The sequence below is a fragment of the Macrobrachium rosenbergii genome, chromosome 11, assembly GCF_040412425.1.
Source record: "Macrobrachium rosenbergii isolate ZJJX-2024 chromosome 11, ASM4041242v1, whole genome shotgun sequence".
In the NCBI taxonomy this organism is placed as follows: Eukaryota; Metazoa; Arthropoda; class Malacostraca; order Decapoda; family Palaemonidae; genus Macrobrachium; species Macrobrachium rosenbergii.
Window position 1 is genome coordinate 37,530,739 of NC_089751.1, and position 22,312 is coordinate 37,553,050.

Below are 22,312 nucleotides of genomic sequence, written 5' to 3' on the forward strand. Positions count from 1 at the left end.
TGAATCATCGCAAATAAAAGTTAAACCGGCGCTGGTTTCCAGATTGATCGAAACCGGTTCTCTTCGTCCGACAAGCGATTTTGTGACTGAGAGGTATTATATATAATATATTTATATATATATATATATATATATATATATATATATATATATATATATATATATATATATATATATATATATGCCACTACTGATTTTACTTTTGTCTCCTTTAGATTGATGCTTGGTTTTGTTACTTGTCTTCACTCTCTTGTTATTGTTTGTGGTCAGTAACCTGGTATTGATATTTTGAATTTGTTATAATACTATGAAATTGATTTTGTTATGATTGGACGGTACCATCTTAAAAGATGAGTGTCCGTTTTTCGTTGCTACGAATGCATACCTTATGTTAGTGTGCATTTCTTGTATGTATTCTCTATCGCACTGCTTGTTAGTTACTCAGTCGACGTTTCTCCAGAATTACAACAGGTTTAGAAAATTTGTTTTTCTTTTCATGTTTTTTTTAGTCGTCAGGAACATCCAGTAGGCCTAGATATTCTGTGTACTCTTACGCTAAAAAATTAAGTATACTTTAGCTTTACCAGACCACTGAGCTAATTAACAGCTCTCCTAGGGCTGGCCCGAAGGATTAGACTTATTTAGCGTGGCTAAGAACTAGTTGCTGCATATATTTGTATGTACAGTATCTTTGTATAAAATGACTCAAGTGTGCATCAGATATGGCGTCTGGCAAGTGGGAATTTAAAACAGGGAAAGGAGACAGTTCTCATTCATTGCCTCTTGTAGCCAACAGCGTCCTTATCAGATTCAAGCAAAAGAATCCCGTAGAGGATAAATGCCGTCACTGAACCTCACGCGGTGGGCTGTAGGCATTTCTAACGGATGTTTGCACCGTCCCTTTGGCTCCTAGCTGCGCCCACTTTTTTTTTTTTTTTTTTTAGCCTTTTACCAGCTTTCCCTTTGCTTTCTTGCATCTTGCTGTCCAGCCTCTCTATCACTTCTTTGTGTAACTGTGGGGTTTTTTCCCAGTTTCACCTTTAGATCCGTGTGCTTTATTTCATTTATTTTATTGATTTCATTATCTTGCTGTCCAACCACTTCAACTCTCTCTTTTCACTGTCATATGAGCTGAGTAGTTGAAATTTCTCTAGTGCTGGGCTTGATAGCCTAAATTCCATGAATCCAATCCAATTTAAACCCAAGTAAAAATAAAATGAAATAAAACAGAAAAAAAAAATAAAAAGGAAAGACGCTGTGCAGAATATGATTTGAATGAAATTTCATCATTGCCACGACTTCCGCCTTTTCCAAGCAGAAATTCTCTTAAATTGTTACTCGTGCTAAAATACAAGAAGAATAATTCTTGTTTGTTATCTACCTTCAAAGCAACTTGATCGGATTTGGACGAAATCCTTTCCGTTCTACGTGTACTTGAATTCAGAGCCTTAGAGATATTTGACCATGTCTTCTGCTCCTGCTCAGTAGAAGCTGCCTTCCTTTCCTGGAAGCTGTCTTCCTTTCATGGAAGCTGTCTTCCTTTTATGGAAGCTGTCTTCCTTTCCTGGAAGCTGTCTTCCTTTCCTGGAAGCTGTCTTCCTTTTCTGGAGCTGTCTTCCTTTTCTGGAGCTGTCTTCCTTTTCTGGAGCTGTCTTTCTTTCCTGGAAGCTGTCTTCCTTTTCTGGAAGCTGTCTTCCTTTTCTGGAAGCTGTCTTCCTTTTCTGGAAGCTGTCTTCCTTTCCTGAAAGCTGTCTTCCTTTTCTGGAAGCTGTCTTCCTTTCCTGGAAACTGTCTTCCTTTCCTGGAAGCTGTCTTCCTTTCCTGGAAGCTGTCTTCCTTTCCTGGAAGCTGTCTTCCTTTCCTGGAAGCTGTCTTCCTTTCCTGGAAGCCGTTTTCCTTTCCTAGAAGCTGTCTTCCTTTCCTGGAAGCTGTCTTCCTTTCCTGTACCTGTAAGTTTTCTATCGGACGTTTCCATCAGTAGAGGGTTAACTAAAAATTAACATATCTTCGTCTACGTTAGAAAGCAACAGCATAAATCATAGAAGGGCTAAAAAAAATGCGATGACCTTCGAGATTGAGGTCCTGGTTTTCAACGGATATAGTGGAGATGACCTGGTCAAGACCCAGATGCTTTTATCATTGTTTCTCCCGACGTTGCTTGGGATCCTTAATTGACAAGTTTTATCATACCAGTTTACTGCTTTTGGAGCAATACAGATGCTTTTATTTAAGTTTTTCCTTTTATTCTTTTATTATTTATCATGTCCAGCGTCACTGTTGCTTAAGTCCGATTGTTTTCCGGTTACAGTTAAATTCTTGTAATTGTTATGTTCAGTTCTGGGGTTCAGCGACGGGAGTCACTAAATGTTATTCTTTGTAGAGAATAATGGCAGAATTTATAAATGCAAATTAGCACATTGCTCTTTTATGTACCATAAATTTGATATATAATAACATGAAGAAACTTAGTGCTTCCCTCAGTGAAGCTTAAATTAGCAAACATAAACGGGAGTAATTGGTGTTATTGCCAAATATGAAGAACCATAGATTCAGGAAGTGAAAAATCTGTTACTGGTTTATATTTCTGAGTTACTATAGAATTTAAAAAGCAGTCTGTCTCTAAAAAGGATTGACTATTCCTATAAAAGTATACTCTGCGAAGCAGGGAATAGATTTCAATAATCATTGTCTTTAGAGGAGACATTAACGTTCTCGCAAAAGTATTTCTCCTGAAAAGTGTGCCGTCTTTAAAAAAAAAAAAAAAAAAAAAAGGAGCTTGATCTACATTAGGCCGTCATAGATTTTCGACATTTCCAAGCCAACTGTATATTTGCTGTTCCAGCTTTATATTTGTGTCATCTTTATCATGTCGATGGTCCTAAAAACTATGCTTTGCATGCAAAGTTTAATATGTAATGGGCCCTCCGGTGGTACGATAAAGTGTGAGAAGTTACACAGCCAATAACTGGACGCAACTATTATTAATTTTATTCCTACATTTTCATTGATATGTAAATACGAATAACTGGATTCGGTTTCCAGTTCCAAGGCCAATGTCAGTGAGATTTGTTCTGGGGACGAAGCGGAATATGTTATTTAATACTTAAAGTAATATCATGTAATGTAGTATTAGTGTCATTACTGGAAAAAGTACGGATGTATCATTTAATTCCTAACGCACGCGCCCCAATTGCCTATGAATGTCGGCTTAACATAAACTTTCCGTAATACACGTACATTATTTTGTTTGTTAGTTCATCGTTGCGAAGTTATCCTCTAGCGAAGATATTCTCTAGCTCTTGACCCCCGTAGGTGGGTAGCACCGTCAGTGCCCCATACAGGGTGCACTGTAGGCATTACTAAAGGTTCTTTGCAGCGTCCCGTCGGCCCCTAGCTGCATCCCCTTTCATTCCTTTTACTGTACCTCCATTCACATTATCTTTCTTCCTTCTTGCTTTCCATCCTCTCCTAACAATCATTTCAAAGTGCAACTGCGAGGTTGTCCTCCTGTTACACCTTTCAAACCTCTTATTCTTAATTTCCTTTCCAGCGCTGAATAACCTCACAGATCCCAGTGCTTGGCCTTTGGCCTAAACTCTATATTCCATTCCATTCCATTCTAGCGTTCGACTGTGCATAATTTCGAGCGGGATATTGCTTTTAATAAATCCCAACGTTAAGCCACAATTAATTTGCTAAACGCCAAATGCGTTTTGGCCAAAATAATTATTCTATTCGGGCGGGGGCCAAGCCCACTGCAAACTGTAACTACAGGGTCCGTGTTATCAGAACTAATCCTTATATGCTTTGCGAATGAGCTTTCATGGTTAAACGGAATGAGCGTATGCTATCAGGCATTTTGCTAGGTACAAATTTGTAAATTACACTGGCTTTCTTTGCATCATCTTAACCTCCGTGAGATGAGCCGTACTGTTGCTTAAAAAATACCGTTTTCTTATTTACATATACATATACGAAGATCTATATGTAGAATCTACTGGTCACTTTTTACTAGATACGTATGTAATTGTAATAGCCACACTGCCCTCTTAACTTCGCTCATCAGAATTTCTTCATATTCCTTGCACTTGGATCTTAAGGCTTTGTAGTGAAAAGCGTATCCAAAAAAGCGCGAAGAATTCGAGGAAGTTAAGAGGGCATTGTGGCTATTACAATTACATATACGAAGATCTATAAGCGTATGCTATCAGGTATTTTGCAATGTACATATCTGTAAATTAAACCGGTTTTCTTTGCAGCATCTTAACCTCCTTGAGATGATCATACTGTTGCTTAAAAATACCCCTTTCTTATTTACATATACGAAGATCTATAATGTATATCAACAGTAAGATACAAAGACATGATCTAGAGATCTAGTACTATTGTTACTGTGCGCTATTTTTGATTTTCATGTACGTTTAAAAGTTTCTGTGCTTCAGTTGCTGCAGTTTATGTACTTTTTTTTATTTTTATTCTCGTGTATAAAGTTTTATACTTCAGTATCCAGTAATGAACACACAGACAGCCATGTAGACGAAATGGATCACGGTTGATTGCGTAAACTGATTTTTTTATTGACATACACATTGACAAACATACATATTTAAAGATGTAAAATACTAAGTCTCGTAAATGTAACATAACAAATATGGCACTGTCGTTCATGTACGTAAAGCGTTTTAGCGTGTGTGAAATGGTTTCGTGTACGAAAACAATGCTTGCATTAAAGCAGACTTGTATACGAGCATCGGTGCATGCCAGGCCAGAAGTGATGATAAATGATTTAGCAATAAATAACTTTTATATGGCTCAAAAACTTTCCTATGTATTCCTTCACCTTATTTCTGTTTCACTGTATTCAGGCAACACATCTCCGGAAATTGGGAAACACTGATACACAGTAGTTTTCCCGTGAACAAAACGGAGGGTAAAACCTGGAATTCGAATGTTCCAACGGAAATGGCTTGCCCATCCAGTAGGACTGAGCACCGTGGCATTGCATACGATAACGAGAGAGAGAGAGAGAGAGAGAGAGAGAGAGAGAGAGAGAGAGAGAGAGAGAGAGAGAGAGAGAGAGAGACTGAGTACCGTGGCATTGCATACGATAACGAGAGAGAGAGAGAGAGAGAGAGAGAGAGAGAGAGAGAGAGAGAGAGAGAGACTGAGTACTGTGGCATTGCATACGATAACGAGAGAGAGAGAGAGAGAGAGAGAGAGAGAGAGAGAGAGAGAGAGAGAGAGAGAGAGAGAGAAAAGAGGACTGAGTACTGTGGCATTGCATACGATAACGAGAGAGAGAGAGAGAGAGAGAGAGAGAGAGAGAGAGAGAGAGAGAGAGAGAGAGAGAGAGAGAGAGGACTGAGTACCGTGGCATTGCATACGATAACGAGAGAGAGAGAGAGAGAGAGAGAGAGAGAGAGAGAGAGAGAGAGAGAGAGAGAGAGAGAGAGAGAGAGGACTGAGCACCGTGGCATTGCATACGATAACGAGAGAGAGAGAGAGAGAGAGAGAGAGAGAGAGAGAGAGAGAGAGAGAGAGGACTGAGTACCGTGGCATTGCATACGATAACGAGAGAGAGAGAGAGAGAGAGAGAGAGAGAGAGAGAGAGAGAGAGAGAGAGAGAGAGAGAGGACTGAGTACCGTGGCATTGCATACGATAACGAGAGAGCGAGAGAGAGAGAGAGAGAGAGAGAGAGAGAGAGAGAGAGAGAGAGAGAGGACTGAGTACTGTGGCATTGCATACGATAACGAGAGAGAGAGAGAGAGAGAGAGAGAGAGAGAGAGAGAGAGAGAGAGAGAGAGAGAGAGGACTGAGTACGTGGCATTGCATACGATAACGAGAGAGAGAGAGAGAGAGAGAGAGAGAGAGAGAGAGAGAAAAGAGAGAGAGAGAGAGAGAGAGAGAGAGAGGACTGAGTACGTGGCATTGCATACCATAACGAGAGAGAGAGAGAGAGAGAGAGAGAGAGAGAGAGAGAGAGAGAGAGAGAAATCCTCTTTGGTGAGAAGACTGGTGATGTAAGCGATATGGACTGTTTAAAAGTTCTTCAGATGACTGATACAACATTTCCCCTTGGAATGTGACCTTGTGCTGGGCAACCCATTGTGTTTCTCTTCATTACAGCAGCTTCAACTTCCTGTTCCTTTGTACTCTGTTAGATTTGTGTCGTTGTGATGTCGCATTGTTTGTCAAATGTTATACATTTCTTCTTTGAATTTCATGTGCTCTCAGTAAAATGCTTACCAATCAGAATGTTGTTTAAATCACCAACATCATCATTATGCTAAATAATAGCAGGATTAATAATAATAGTAGCAGCAACCACACCATCAGCATTATCATCATAATTTTAAGTAATAGCAGTAGTAATAAAAGTAGTAGCAGCAGCCACACCATCACCGTTATCATCATGATTTTTAATACTAACAGTAGCAGTAAGAGTAGTAGCAGCCACATCACCATCTATATCATCATAATTTTAGATAATAGCAGTAGCAGTAATAGCAGCAGCAGCCACATCACCATCTATATCATCATAATTTTAGATAATAGCAGTAGCAGTAATAGCAGTAGCAGCCACATCATCATCAATATCATCATATTATTAAATAATAGCATTAGCAGTAAGAGCAGTAGCAGCCACATCATCATCTTTATTTTAAATAATAACAGTAGCAGTAAGAGCAGTAGCAGCCACATCATCATCTTTATTTTAAATAATAACAGTAGCAGTAAGAGCAGTAGCAGCCACATCATCATCTTCATTTTAAATAATAACAGTAGCAGTAAGGGCAGTAGCAGCACATCATCACCAATATCATCATTATTTTAACTAATAGCAGAAGCAGTAGGAGCAGTAACAGCCACATCATCTTTATTATTTCAAATAATAGCAGTAGCAGCCACATCATCACCAGTATCATCATTATTTTAACTAATAACAGACGCATTAAGAGCAGTAGCAGCCACATCATCGCCAATATCATCGTTATTTTAACTAATAGAGGACGCAGTAAGAGCAGTAGCAGCCACATCAACATCATTATTTCAAACAATAGCAGTAGCAGCCACATCATCACCAATATCATCATTATTTTAACTAATAGCAGACGCAGTAAGAGCAGTAGCAGCCACATCAACATCATTATTTCAAACAATAGCAGCAGCAGCCACATCATCACCAATATCATCATTATTTTAACTAATAGCAGACGCAGTAAGAGCAGTAGCGGCAACCACATCATCATTTTAAGTAACAGCAGCAGTTAAAATAGTAGTAGCAGCAGCACCAGCCACATCATCAGCACTAGAAGGGGAAAGTCAACGCCCACTGCTCTTTCCTCGTGGCGTTTAACACCTCGTTAGCATTCCTGCCAGATATAGGAGGGGAGAGCGAGCGCTATATTAACAGATCATATAAGATCTCATTATGCTTAATGAACGCAAATTCAGCCCACCAAAATGCCGAACCATCTCTCGATGATTCTCTGACTATGACAGACGAGAACGGTTCGAGACGGCGGAAGAATTCATTTTGCTCTCCTCCTTGTTTGATGGGGTTTTCGTTTTGGCTCTGCAGTGCCATTGGTGTGTTTATGAAGCTCGTTTGGAACGCGCATCTCGTCTTTAAGAATCGAAACGAAAGCAGTTCAGAAGCTTGTGCAAGCATTGGTTGGTGACTCTCACGTGTTTTTAATTAATCTGCTGAGAGCAGGTAGCTACTGCGACTTTGTCGTACCTACTTCATTTTTATTATTGAAATTGCAACTTAAGCATAAATATTCGTACAGCACATGTTTCATACCATATTTATACATTGTCGAGCTATTTTTTCCAGTCTTAATTGGCTCAGATTCGATATAAAATTATATCAGAAGACATTGCACAGATATGCCAATTGAATGCCTTGGTTGCATAACAAATGGAGAAATTGATATATATGACATTTTATTATAATTCTCGTCACTCGGCAGTGATGATAATCGCTTTATTAACTTGAGTTTGTGCTCGTGGTTCAGAGAGAGAGAGAGAGAGAGAGAGAGAGAGAGAGAGAGAGAGAGAGAGAGAGAGAGAGAGGGAGGGAGAGAGAGAGAGAGAGATTCCTGGCATCGCATCGAAACCTAAAAAAGGAAACTAAAGAAATATTGCTTTTGAAGAGATGGGAACCCAGCCATTCGTGTGACAATGTTTTGATTTAAAGGATAATTGTGCTATCTCTCTCTCTCTCTCTCTCTCTCTCTCTCTCTCTCTCTCTCTCTCTCTTTCTTTTGTAGAAAAGGAGCGACATTGTCGCTTTTCCTTTAACATGATTCTTTAGACCTAGACAGGGAATTAAGTACGGTTTTGATAGTCGACTGTTGTGGGTCGAGACTAGAGATGGAGTGGGACAGGGAGAAAACAAAGAGAAAAGAGCAGCAGACGCAGCAATCTTCGATTCACCCGGGTGAAATTGCTAACAAGATTCCTCAAGGACTTCTCTTTCCTTTGGTTTGAGAAATTTGTGTCAATGCATGTGCTTGAGTGCTTGAGTGTGTATGTGCGTATGTGTGTGTTTGTGTGTATTGTGAGTTAATGCAAGTGCTTTCCTGCCGTGCTACATCCTCCTCACCTTCATAATAAACAAAATTATAACTTGCATGCACTGTTAAAAACTGAAGGAGATTTTGACAGCGTGTAAATCCTTAACTATAAGTTTTATTGAGATCATTGTTGTAACTCTTATCATGCATTAAGGAAAATATTTTATAAATAAAGAGCAATACGACGATTAATTCTAGTACTTGTAGGCAAAAGCACCATCACCACCAAACAAACAGGCCAATTGAATGCAGACAGACAACTGCGCAAACTAATTATAATTTCCAGTTACGCGCGTCGGAATTTTTATTTTTTTTATTTTTTTCCAGAATTTTGATTTATGTCGCTTAATTGCCCTGCGTTGCTTTTGATGTCGGAAATTCAAGGAATTTCCCGTCGTGCTCAAAGTAATTCGACGTTTGGGACAGAACGCTATCCCGCGAACAATCATAAATCATAATAGGCCTTTGTTGCTCTGGGTTGTTTATTCAGCCTAATATGGGCTGCGGTCTCTCTCTCTCTCTCTCTCTCTCTCTCTCTCTCTCTCTCTCTCTCCTGTTTACCTTTCATTTTCTCTTTCGGTTGCCATATGGCGTCAGTGCTTCTAATATTTCGAAAATATTCTGGAACATTTGGTGTCCACGTGAGCTGGAAAACTGCCCAAGTGAATTCTAATGAGGCATAATTATGGAAAGTTTTTCTCTCCTAACTTTTGGCTTCCATACGCGGATGAAGGTATTATGGAAAGAATGCGAGAGAGAACGGCCACCGTGAAAGCAGTATGGGTGGAATAGTTTGCAAAGTGCAATGGCCTTCCAAATCTGGGCTACCTATATATATATATATATATATATATATATATATATATATATATATATATATATATATATATATATATATATATATATATATATATATATATATATATAAAGTAAAGGACAGTAAGTCGAAAGGCATAGCACCACTCCATTGTTTCGCTTTCCTACGTGGCTTTTACCTTTATTTATATATTCATCACGTTCCATATTTATATATATATATATATATATATATATATATATATATATATATATATATATATACATATATATGTGTGTGTGAGTGTGTGTGTGTGTAAGCATAACAAGCTGTGCCCAAAATAGTTGTTACATTGTGTATAAATAGTTATAATTGTTGTTTGGTAAAAGACGGATGAGAATTGTGAAACCCTACGGGCCAAATGACCCATATTTCACTTTACACAAACACACACACACACATGTGTGTTTGCGTGTTTGTATATTTGTATGTATGTTTGCACGGAAAAATAATAAACATTATATAACCCATGAATATCGAATTATTTTTGCCTTTGGAACAACTTACACCGAAGAATCATAAAAATACCCTGATCGTGATTAAAACTTCAAAAGGCTTGGGTTCGAATCATGGTCAGTGTAGAAAATACTTATGAAATACAAATCTGTGGGTGTAGGTTATTTCGAGATAAATTGAATTCGAAATTAATGGGGTATGTTCTCTCTCTCTCTCTCTCTCTCTCTCTCTCTCTCTCACAAATTGAATTCGACATTAATGGGTTATGATCTCTCTCTCTCTCTCTCTCTCTCTCTCTCTCTCTCTCTATATATATATATATATATATATATATATATATATGTGTGTGTGTGTGTGTGTGTGTGTGTGTATACATATATGTTATTAAGAGTGAATAACCCAGTAATTTCTGAATTAACTGTACCATGGAAATTAGTTGCTCTCTATAATATATATATATATATATATATATATATATATATATATATATATATATATATATATATAGTGTGTGTGTGTGTGTGTGTGTGTGTGTGTGTGTGCATATATGTCATTAAGAGTGAATAACCCAGTAATTTCGAATTAACTGTACCATGGAAATTAGTTGCTCCCTATAATCAATAAATATATATATATATATATATATATATATATCACAAAATAAACACACAGCTTCAGTGATTATACATTTTTATATTACTGGCATTAGGCTTCAATAAGATTGTATGGTTTAGACAACAGGTTCTTTAGTTTACATTGTAAATGAAAGAATTTGGAATCTAAGCCATCCTGTCTTATTGAAGCCTAATACGGTATATAAATACATGTGTGTGTGCATGTGTGTATAGCAATCACGACTCGAGATGACTTCCCTTAAAATCAAATATATAATAGTTTCTTGCAATATCCTTGCAATATTCTGCTTTATTAACAAACAAGGCCGCAACATGAAAAGGAAAACTTCCAGATTTACTGGTTCAACTTTACGACCAATCAGTGCAATAAGCTTGTGGAAATGCAAGAGCAGAAATTCCTCCACCGATCGCTTTTAGGGGTTATTAAATAATATGATTCAAGTCGGGGAGTACAGGCAGCTGGATTCAGATGGAACAGAATTAGGAATTCGGGAACTGCAGAGTTGCTTGGAACCGGAAACTTTGTTTCGGGACCATTTGAAAACATTGTTCGAAAACTGGGTCCAGAGGAAGTTGGGGTCGTTGCACGTTCCACCCGTGTCTTCGCAGGTAGGGATCCATGGTTTTGTGTTGCTTCATCTCTTGATTTCCCACATTGCGAACATACAGTATATTACTATTACTCTTACTTCAGCTGCTCTTATTATTGCTAAGTTCCTCATTGGACTGGTCGATGTCGTTCTCTGCTAGTACTGTGCTGGGCCCGCGTTCGATTCTCCGGCCGGCCAATGAAGAATCAGAGGAATTTATTTCTAGTGATAGAAATTCATTTCTCGGTATAATGTGGTTCTGATTCCACAACAAGCTGTTGCTTATTGAGCTAGGTAACCAATTGGCTCTTAGCTACGTAAAATAAGTCTAATCCTTCGGGCCAGCCCTAGGAGAGCTGTTCATCAGCTCAGTGGTCTGGTTAAACTAAGCTATACTCAACTTATTGTTGCTGCTTTAATAACTGATGTCACTGGTATGATAAATGCACCTTGCACGAATTAATTGCCGGTGTATTAGTTGTATTTCTGTATTATGTTAAAAGTATCTATCACAGTTGAAGTTCGATGATTAGGGCTATAGCACTTGGCTACCTTTCGTCAGGTAATTGTTGAAAGTATAAAGAAAATTTACGGGATTTTCGTTTTAATTTTCTGTAAGAAAAAACAAATTGAGGATAAATTTGTTTCGAATGTTATTACTTTTTGTAGGGGAATTATTAAGTAACGTTATGTAACCTTGGTTTATGAAAAAGGAAGACAAGATTTTTATCGCAAATAAAGATACTAGCAAGTTGGAGGAAGGCTGCGTTGAGCTGTTTATTTTGGTTGTATCATGGAAACAGTTGGCTAGTTAAATTTGTATGGGGTAAGGTAAGTACAGAAATACAGAATAATGTGAGTACAGACATTCAGAATCAAATACGTAACGATAAACAAAAGAACCTTCCTTCAAAAGGTTCTATCCTTTCCAAGCCATTGAGCACCACTCACCCAGCCGTCTACTGGTTCTGTCCTATCCCAAGAAATACTGGAAATAGAAGAGTCAGATGAAAAATTAGCAAACGAGTCTGTTTTCGCTGTGGTAATCCGCTTTCGGGTTAAACTTGGTTTGGCAACCATCAATGTCTCAATAATTTGGTGGCCTGGTGCTTCCGGGACTGTAACGCGTGGGTAAAGCGTCTTGTGAAGTTGTATTTACCGAATTGATCATATGATGCGTATCTTATGCGTGGAGATCATATTTTTATTATTATTTTTGTTATAGTTATTTCCAGAGTAGAGGGTTTTTCTATCTCGTTGCTGTATAGCATATGTCAATTGTTTGAATCATAGACTTGTAATATATTTTGACTGGTTACTGTGACAGACATTTAATGTTATCATTATTGTTATTATTGTAGTGGCTGTTGTGACTTTGCCGTTGTTGCGATGACTGCTTAACCTCAGGCAATTTCTTGAATCATGTATTTACAGAGCATCTTTAGTTTTCATTTCCGATATCTTCTTAGCAAACAATATGAACTGGTGAGAAGGTAACCTTGATAAGTCAAATCGTACCAATTCGTCCTCTTTACCATTCTCACTCCCTTTTTCTCTACTCTGTTGGTTTTACGACGGTAAACGGCGAAAAGGGAATGTGGATAAGGCAAGGAAAGCCAAAGGGAATTTGCCAATGTAGGGGAAACCGTATGGGGCAAGGAATGGGAAAGAGGACTGGGCAAGGAAATGGAATGTTGTGAGGGCAAAAAAAAAAAGATAAAAAAAAGGGATTTGGCAATGGAGGGGAAGCGGTATAGGACAAGGAATGGGAAAGGGGACAGGGCAGGGAGGAGAGAGGGGGGTGTGGAGTGGGGGTGGAAGTTGGGGCGGGTGGAGAATAGGGTAGGGAAAGGTGAAGGGGTGAACTTCGCCAGGATTGGTACGTTGCAAACGTCAGAACCCTCTCTTGGAAGTCACTATATTTACGCATTACAGAAGGAAGAGTTTCGGTTTCTGTTTGCGGTTTTCCCTCCTGAAAAGCTGAAAGAGGGAGTTGCCAAAATATCAGTCATTTCTCTCTCTCTCTCTCTCTCTCTCTCTCTCTCTATATATATATATATATATATATATATATATATATATATATATATATATATATATATATATATAAATATATATATATATATATATATATATATATATATAAATATATATATATATATATATATATATATATATATATATATATATATATATATATATATAATTTCCAGAAATAATATATATAAAAATTTATATATGTACAATATATATATATATATATATATATATATATATATATATATATATATATATATATACATATATATATATATATATATATATATATATATATATATATATATATATATATATATATAATGTATAGAAATTGGCCTGCTGATAGACTACGAATTCTCTCTCCAAATTGACCATAATATGTGAATGCATTTCAAACAATTACAGAAATGATTTTCAGTCTATACATACTGTAAATGTCCCCTCCCCAGATATGCTAAACCTTTTATCATTTTGTAAAGCCTGGTATTTTGCCAACTAAAAGCTCTTACTATTTTGCGATTTCTAAAGATTTTTTTTAATGTTTTACCGAAACCTTTAACATCGTTAACCTACCGTAAGTTATCGATGTAAAAGGTTAATTTAATTTCTAAGTTGTGCCAAATACCATGGGAAAGAATGTTGTGACAGTTTAAAACAGTTTTGTCAACACCTTAATGTTTCATAAGCAAATTCACTGTCTCTCTCTCTCTCTCTCTCTCTACACACACACACACACAAACACACACACACTATATATATATATATATATATATATATATATATATATATATATATATATATATATATATATATATATACATATATATATATATATATATATATATATATATATATATATATATATATATATATATTTATTTTACATATATATTTATTTATTTACATATATATACAGTGTGTGTGTGCATGTACGTGTGCGGCTGTGTATATGTGTGTGTGCGGACGTGCGAAGTGAATTGACCTAATTACTCATCATAGTAAATCATGGTCCCACCCTGCAGTCTCATTCAAAAATGAAAGTCAAGAATCGAAAAGGGCAACAGTTAGTTAGGCACAGCCTTCAGATTTCATAAGAAGCTTAGAGGGATCAGGATGATACAGCCTTAAGCCTTATTTGCTAACCCCAGCAGATCTGGTACCCATTCACATATGGGTACTCGCAGATGTTAGACCGGGAACGACGTACTGATCTAGCAGGCAGAAGCCGTAAGAGAGAGAGAGAGAGAGAGAGAGAGAGAGAGAGAGAGAGAGAGAGAGAGACTATGATTTCTTAATACCGGAATAACGGATTACACCATAGTGAGTATTTTAGACACGTGTCAGTTGACGTAAAAGAGAGTTCACCGAAAAGTGGTAATTTATTTTCTTCGAGTAAAAGTGTTTGGCAAATACGTATTTATTTATCAATATTCAAATATGTATACATAATTGAATTAATGCGTTGCTCATCCTTTTTCCTCGGTATATATGCTACAGAATGGGCAAACAAGAACTAAGGTAACTGTAATGTATAGTTTGTTAACTGGAAGAACTCCGAGTTAGGTATGAGTAAAAGGCATCTTTTTATTTCTGTTTTGAAAGATTGGCTTTACTTTAATAGCGGACAGTTGGCGTCTTTTGCAGACTACGTGATTTATGTATTATGAAAATTAATTTCCTTTTAATTTTGACGAGAAGTGGTTAATTCGAAAGTAAAAGCTGTACATTATATAGTCACTCTCGCTCTCTTTCTAGTTTATCAGAATACTGGTAAAAATTTCTTTCAACCTGTTGGAAATCTTAACAATTTTTCTGTTCAAGAGTTTGTATTTTTTAAACGCTGTCGTAGTCAGCCAAAAGCATTTCTTCACATAATTTCCTTTTCATTTCAACATTCCCATTTCCCCGTAGTGGGGTAGCGCCGTCAGTGCACCTCACGGGGTGCACTGTAGGTATTACTAAAGGTTCTTTGCAGCGTCCCTCCTGCCCCTAGCTGCAACCCCTTTCACTCCTTTTTACTGTACCTCCATTCATTTTATCTTTCTTCCATCTTGCTATCCACCCTCTCTTAGCAATTATCCCATAGTGCAACCGCGAGGTTTTCCTCCTGTTACACCTTTCGAACCTACCTACTTACAGTATCCTTTCCAGCGCTGAATTGACCTCATAGGTCCCAGTGCTTGGTCTTTGGCCTAAACTATATTCCATTCCATTCCAACATTCCCATTCTCCTTGTAAGTTTATATTGTAATATTTATATTGCTATTTTCTATTTTCTTTTAAACCTGCAAGCTCTTGTCAGGGGAACAAGTTTACATACCGATGAGTTATTGAATTGTTGCAAATATTTTATTTACCTTTTTCATTTTCTCATCGAGACTGAATATTTGCATAAAACAGAAATTTTTCGACCGCCTTGCATATCTTCGTCGAGACAAATACTCGACATGTCATCGATGCCGAAAAACCACGCGTCGGAACGCAGCCTTTGTGATCAACATTTCACTTGCAGGACGTAACGCGTATTGTCAACATTCCCCATTCAGCCTTTCTTTCGAGATAAACCCGAGTTTGGAGTGTAAACAGACCGTAAAAGTTGGGTCCCCCGAAACTTTTGTTTTTGGGACCGGTGAGTGAAACACTCATGTTTATTTCCTGTCTGGCTGCGGGATGGTCTTGTCAGGCCATTATGTCAATAGAGATCCAACCCATAAAAGAGCCATGTTTTGATTGGCACTGACGGCGCATTGTATCCCAAACGGTCCGGCCCCGAAAAAAGGGTCTTTCTCTCCCTCTCCTATACCCTCTCTTGCACGGTTGCAATTTGTCACACTTTCTTTTTTCTTTTAAGGTAGTTGTAATTTGATATTCTCTCTCTCTCTCTCTCTCTCTCTCTCTCTCTCTCTCTCTCTCTCTCTCTCTCTCTCTCTCTCTCTCTCTCAAACACACATTCACATGTCCGTAAACGTACACCGATCGGTTCTTATTTTCTGATTTTTGCAATGCGCTAGTTGTGCTTCAACATTGCAGTTTTCTCTGCATTATCATTAAACATTTCTGTTCCATACGGCAAACACAACCTGTAGTAATTGTTGTCAGGGTATACCTGAACGTTATAAAATTAATGAAATGCGTTTGAAATATAAGTCGAAGCTCCAGGCTTGTAACCCAGTAGACAAATCTTATGCCTCGAAGTATGCATATTTCATCTGTTGGTTTATCATGTTGTATGGAGAGCTTCCTAAGAGCAAATAGGAGTTAACTGTCTTATTTACTCATTCTGATTTTTGTCTTAGCTTTTATTAAGAATAAAGTCTAATGGTGCGTCTAAGCTGAAGGGGTCTCATGCCACGCAAGAAGCGATAGACAGATGGGGTTAACATTTCCAGACGTTAGAAGAAGCGAAAGGTGCTTCTGAGTCTAGGAGGTTACTTGATTTACTAAGGTTAATTTAAACTCGATGGTGTTTTCCCATCATGTCTATTGTAGACTTACCAATGAATTTTCGGTAATTTCATCAAAACAGAGAGCCCGAATATGGAAGAACTTCACTTTTCGCCGACGGTGTATGTACAAACTGGGCCGGAAACCTGTTCATTCTGGAATCTCACCGTAGCATTCGCACCGGAAGACAAGGACGGGGGCAAGTTGTTTCAGAACAATAACATTTCCTTAGATTGGATCTGAGGATTAAAGTAGGAGACTTTTTCCTCTTAGGGACTAAAGCATGTTAATTTTCCAATCACTTACCCACTGTTGTTGTATGAGGTTAAAATCCTATAATTTTGGATTTCAACATGATGCCCTTGTTGTCACTATTAGCAGGATTTTTCAAACTTGAAGAAATTTACCACCCCCAAGGTAGGCATTTTGTAATCGGATGCAACCAAACTTACCTATAAATCTTCACTACCTACCCATCTCTATTTACTTTCCCAGTCGCCTAATTCGTGCTCGGTGGTATATTATACTTTATTTTCAGGCTATTACAATTATTAATATCAATTACCGGAAATTAAGGTTAGGGCATTAAGTTACCTCCTTGAAAAATATGAAACGGTAATAGAAATTCATATATATTATATATATATACATATATATATATATATATTATATATATATACATTATATAATATATATATATATATATATATATATATATATATATATATATATATATATATATATATATATATATATATATATATATATTTTTTATATAATATATATATATATACTTATATATGCTAAAATAATCACAAAATGCACGTGGTTTTGGTATGAGCGAATTACCACAGGAAAATAAAAGAAACTTCAGTACAAGACGCTTTCTGCAAACTGAGATTAATAATGTTAAGGAGAACATTCAAAGAACAAATGAACATAAATCAAATTATATATATATATATATATATATATATATATATATATATATATATATATATATATATATATATATATATATATATATATATATACACACACACACATATATATATACATATATATATGTATATATAAATTTTATTCCCTCGAACTGACATTAACGTGGCCATCGAGATTAACACTGATAAGGAGAACCGTCAAGGAACATAAATCAAATCCAATTAAGGTCATAGAGATGAAAGCATAAATACACACACACACACACATATATGTATGTATGTATGTATGTATGTATGTATAAAGAGAGATAGGGGGTGGGGCTGAAAGGAATTCGCGCCGTCGGCGCCAGACTTTTAATATCAACATAAACGCCTCAGTTCCGACATCCTAAAATACCACCTCCCTTTAGCACTTTACCTGTCTTCCTGGGCAAATCCCAGCCAGCCCAACATCTGTACTCAGATGATAGATACCACCGCTGGCTTGGTATGTCCCGCTCAAAAACCCACTCTCATTTGCATACACATCTCAGCCTACTCAACCGTACGGAAAAACAATCTCTCTCTCTCTCTCTCTCTCTCTCTCTCTCTCTCTCTCTCTCTCTCTCTCTCTCTCTCTCTCTCTCTCTCTCTACTTTCATTAACCTGTTTATCCCTTAGACGTTTTTTTATTGTCATTCCCTCGCCAAAACCGCTGAGTTGATATATCACTGTGAAATTATTCAGCTAAACTGCAACGTTGTAAGGCGATGTATTTATGGTCGCTTCTTAGTTGCTCGCATAATTTGGTCATAAGCTAATTGTTGAATGCTTTCGCCAAGTCTTTCCTTTGCTTGAACCCATAAGTCTCTGCTTGCTTCCATGATTGCTCTTATGTCAGAAAGACATCATTTTCCGTATAGATCATAGACGCTTTTCTTGGTGAACTGTTTATTTTTTCGTTTCAATGTAATATATTATTTTGCATGAATTTATGCTATGGAAGTAACTCCATTTTAGGCTTTCTGCATTCCTACGTAGATACATTTATTGACTTTTGACGTCTGTTCTGTCTTCGGGTTTGTGCTTGCTATAGGCAGGTAACATTTGGCAGCTTTCTAATCTAAGTGCTATATGTATTTTTATTAATTTTTACCAAGTCACTTTGCGCTGTATTCATATTTTTGTTTACGTCTGGGCGTTTTACTGCAATTACGGCAGCTTGCTTCTCATACTACAGAGCTTTTGCCCTGGTCCTTTCTAATGTTCGGTATGATTAATGTCTTATATATCTTACTTCTAGTGATATTAGAATTTGTCGCAGTTGCCAATGGCAATAGTTTATTCTCACGTATGTTTTTTACTTTACAAGCGCAGCACACCCACACACTTTGAAATTTCCCCAACTTATAACCCGGGAAAGGAAACTCTTCTGATGCTGGGCAGAAGAGAACATGAGGCCCTTGCACATAACTCATGGAAACACATAACACTTCCCAGTGGTCCGCAGAGGGAAATCTTTGTTTTTAGTAATAACCCAAGACTGTCAATTAACAAAACAGCTGTCTGCAACGGTGTTTATCCCTTGACACTAAAAGTAGAAGATAATTGATTTTAGTCTCCAACGCTTCCTGGATGACTGGCCATTCAAATAATACTAACAACTGTTTTGTAAACTATCATGTGATGCACAAAATGGGACACAGTTTGCATCAGCTAGTTGCCGTGATACGATAATGAAGCCTTCAGACTTCGTGGAATCAATTTAAATTAAGGATTCGACCATCAAGTTAAAATGCCTCCTCTTAACACATGGAAGACATCCTTGGGCTATATTTTACTTAGTTCAACACGAATTTTGAGAAGCAAGAACAGATTAATGGGCTTGAGGTTGCTAACCCAGCGCAAAGGGGAAATTAGATTTTAGCGTTCATCCTACTTTAATTAGTTAGTAAAGGGCTTAAGATGTCGGATTAAACATGCCTTTCTCAGTGGGTGATTAACCTTTAGTTTGTTTGTTTCGTCTTTTCTAGTCGTGCAGGAACTTGAACCCTTTCTGTTATGAGGTTCAACACCAGTACATTTTATCCATCAGGTTCATTGAGCTTTTCGTTAGATATGAACTCATGAATTTTATGGCAGACAAGTCTGGAAAAAGAGCTTGATTCAGTTGGCCCATAGGACACGTACTATGAAATTTAAACTTCTTTATAACTAATTGTCATTTTCTATGAATATTTGGCTTTTTAAGTTTTTTTTTTATACAGCACATACCATTGCAAGTTAATTGTCAAAGACGAGGGCAGAGAGAAGGAAAAAGCTTTCTAGTATATTAGTTTCCTTGTGGAGATGGACTCGACGTATTTGGCTTTCTCTCGATGAGCATAGCTAGAAGGAAGAGATTTGTCCCTACAAGCTTTGGTCACATAGCTTAAGACAGGACAGGTTTTCACTTCGTCTGATGGCCTCTTTGGTACTCAGTTGACAGGCACAGTTCAACAATCCAAATGAAGCCTTTAATTTACTTGATTGATAAGGGACTGCCAATGTGCAAGGACCTTTTCTATCATAAAGCCTGCCTAATGTAAACCAACCTGTCAACCAGTGCAAAATTAGTATTGCCCTGAAAAAGGCTTTAACATGGTCGAAGAAATAGCTGTCAGCAGAATATACGTAATAGCGATTTCAGCCTTTCCATTCGGGACTCTCAATCTGAGAATAAGCAAAATTATAGGAAATTGGAGACACGCCAACTTAAAATGATAAACATCATAAGTACCCATGTGTGTACGGGTTAAGGCGACTAAGTTCATAAAAGCACACGAGCATCTTGCCCTCACGGATTTCGTACACATGAAGGTGTGACAGGCAATATTACTTTGGTTAGCTAACGACAAGTTTTGAACAGAGCTGTCCAAGAAACAAAGACACTATAAATACATAAACACTCGGCAAAAAAATTCGTTTATCGAGTGAATAAGTAATATTAATGAAGTAATAATATTGACTAATAACGTGTTGGAGATGCCATGTGTCACTTTTGATTGTTGTGATGTGCTTCGTAATTCAAGAAGCCAAATGCACATCCGCCGTCAGTTTTCTTAATTGCATGCAACAGCTGAGCTATCTCTCAAAGAGCAGCCATTGTCTTTAAGGAAACTTTCTCACAATAATACACACACACACACGTGTATGTATATATATATATATATATATATATATATATATATATATATATATATATATATATATATATATATATATATATATATATATATATATATATATGGTGATTCCTCTTCCCTCTCCCCTTGATATAACCAATGTGTTTTGGTTTGATTTTTTGGAATCTGTATGCTCCATAGATTCTCAGCTTAGATTTTCAGTCACAGGTCGTTTGAGACGTCACATCATTTTGATAATGAACAAATGTAGATGTCCCTTTGATGCCAACTATATTCATGGCACATCTGCTAATAAAAAAAACATATATACAAGCTTAGTGAAGACATTTCATGAACTAATACTGGCATATAATTACTCGTGCCTATATGCAGTTGTATGACTGGGACGCAAACAGATTAGATAGATAGGAAGATAGATAGGTAGATAGATAAATTAATGGCTAGATAGACAGGTAGATAGATAAATAGATAAATTGATGGATAGATAGATAGATAAACAGATGGATAGAAAGGGAGATAAATAAGTAGATAGATAAATAGACAGACAGATATATAGATAAATAGATGGATAGATAGATAAATTGGTGGATAGATAGATAGAGTAATAGATAAATTGATGGATAGATAGATAGAGTAATAGATAAATTAATGATAGATAGATAATAAGATAAATAGATGGAAAGATAAATAGATAGATATGATAGATAGATTGATAGATAGGTAGATAGATAGATAGATATGATAGATAGACAGATAGATAGATAGATAGGTAGACAGATAAATAGATAGATATAAAAATAGATAGGTAGATAGACAAAGGGCAACATCCCTCACATCCATGGCACTTCAGCACACGTTACAGAATGATTTACCTAGTGGCACCTCTCTCACTGTTTTTCGGACCTCTGACACCGATGTCAATTCAGGCTGCTTTATGCAACGCAACAAAGACGTGATGAGACCGTCTTATTGTTTTATCAAGAGTAATTCAGAGCTAATTTACGCTCGCCTATGGAGAAGAAAGAAAAAAAGCAGCGGAATGGGGGAGAATTATGAGCAGTATTTCATGCGAACTAATTTGTCTTGACACAAGATTTGGGAGGAAATTGTAAAGGTGAATTAATTTCAGTCTCCCCTCTGCGTGTGTCAATTAGGTTTCGTGTCTGCGAGTGTAGTATTTTATAGGCTATAGATGAAGGAAGTTTCAGGTAAATAATGCGAGAATTATGGGGGTTCAGTTGCCTGTTCATAATGAGCGAGTCAAATCAGGAGAGCAAGGTGTGTGTGATATTTTTCTTACTTTTCTTGCTTATAAAGATAGACTTTGAGTTGGGAGCTCTCTCTCTCTCTCTCTCTCTCTCTCTCTCTCTCTCTCTCTCTCTCTCTCTCTCTCTCTCTCTCTCTCTCTCTCTCTCATGCTAATGGCATAGATTTAGTCAGAGGTTCTGCACGGAAAAATTCTCTCTCTTCAATATTACTACATTATTTTGCTATTTGTGTTAAAACTTTAATCTCTCTCTCTCTCTCTCTCTCTCTCTCTCTCTCTCTCTCTCTCTCTCTCTCTCTCATAATTTATCCATAACACTAGCATTTACCGTCATTT

General features: G+C 37.0%; 1 protein-coding gene across 1 annotated transcript; it reads right to left on the reverse strand.

Moving 5' to 3' along the window:
* Positions 1-1,522: 1,522 nt before the first annotated feature.
* LOC136843513 (DNA ligase 1-like) lies at positions 1,523-1,975 on the reverse strand. The gene has a single exon (XM_067112048.1). The coding sequence runs from the start codon at positions 1,973-1,975 to the stop codon at positions 1,523-1,525; it is 453 nt and encodes a 150-aa protein (XP_066968149.1).
* Between the last annotated feature and the right edge of the window lie 20,337 nt (positions 1,976-22,312).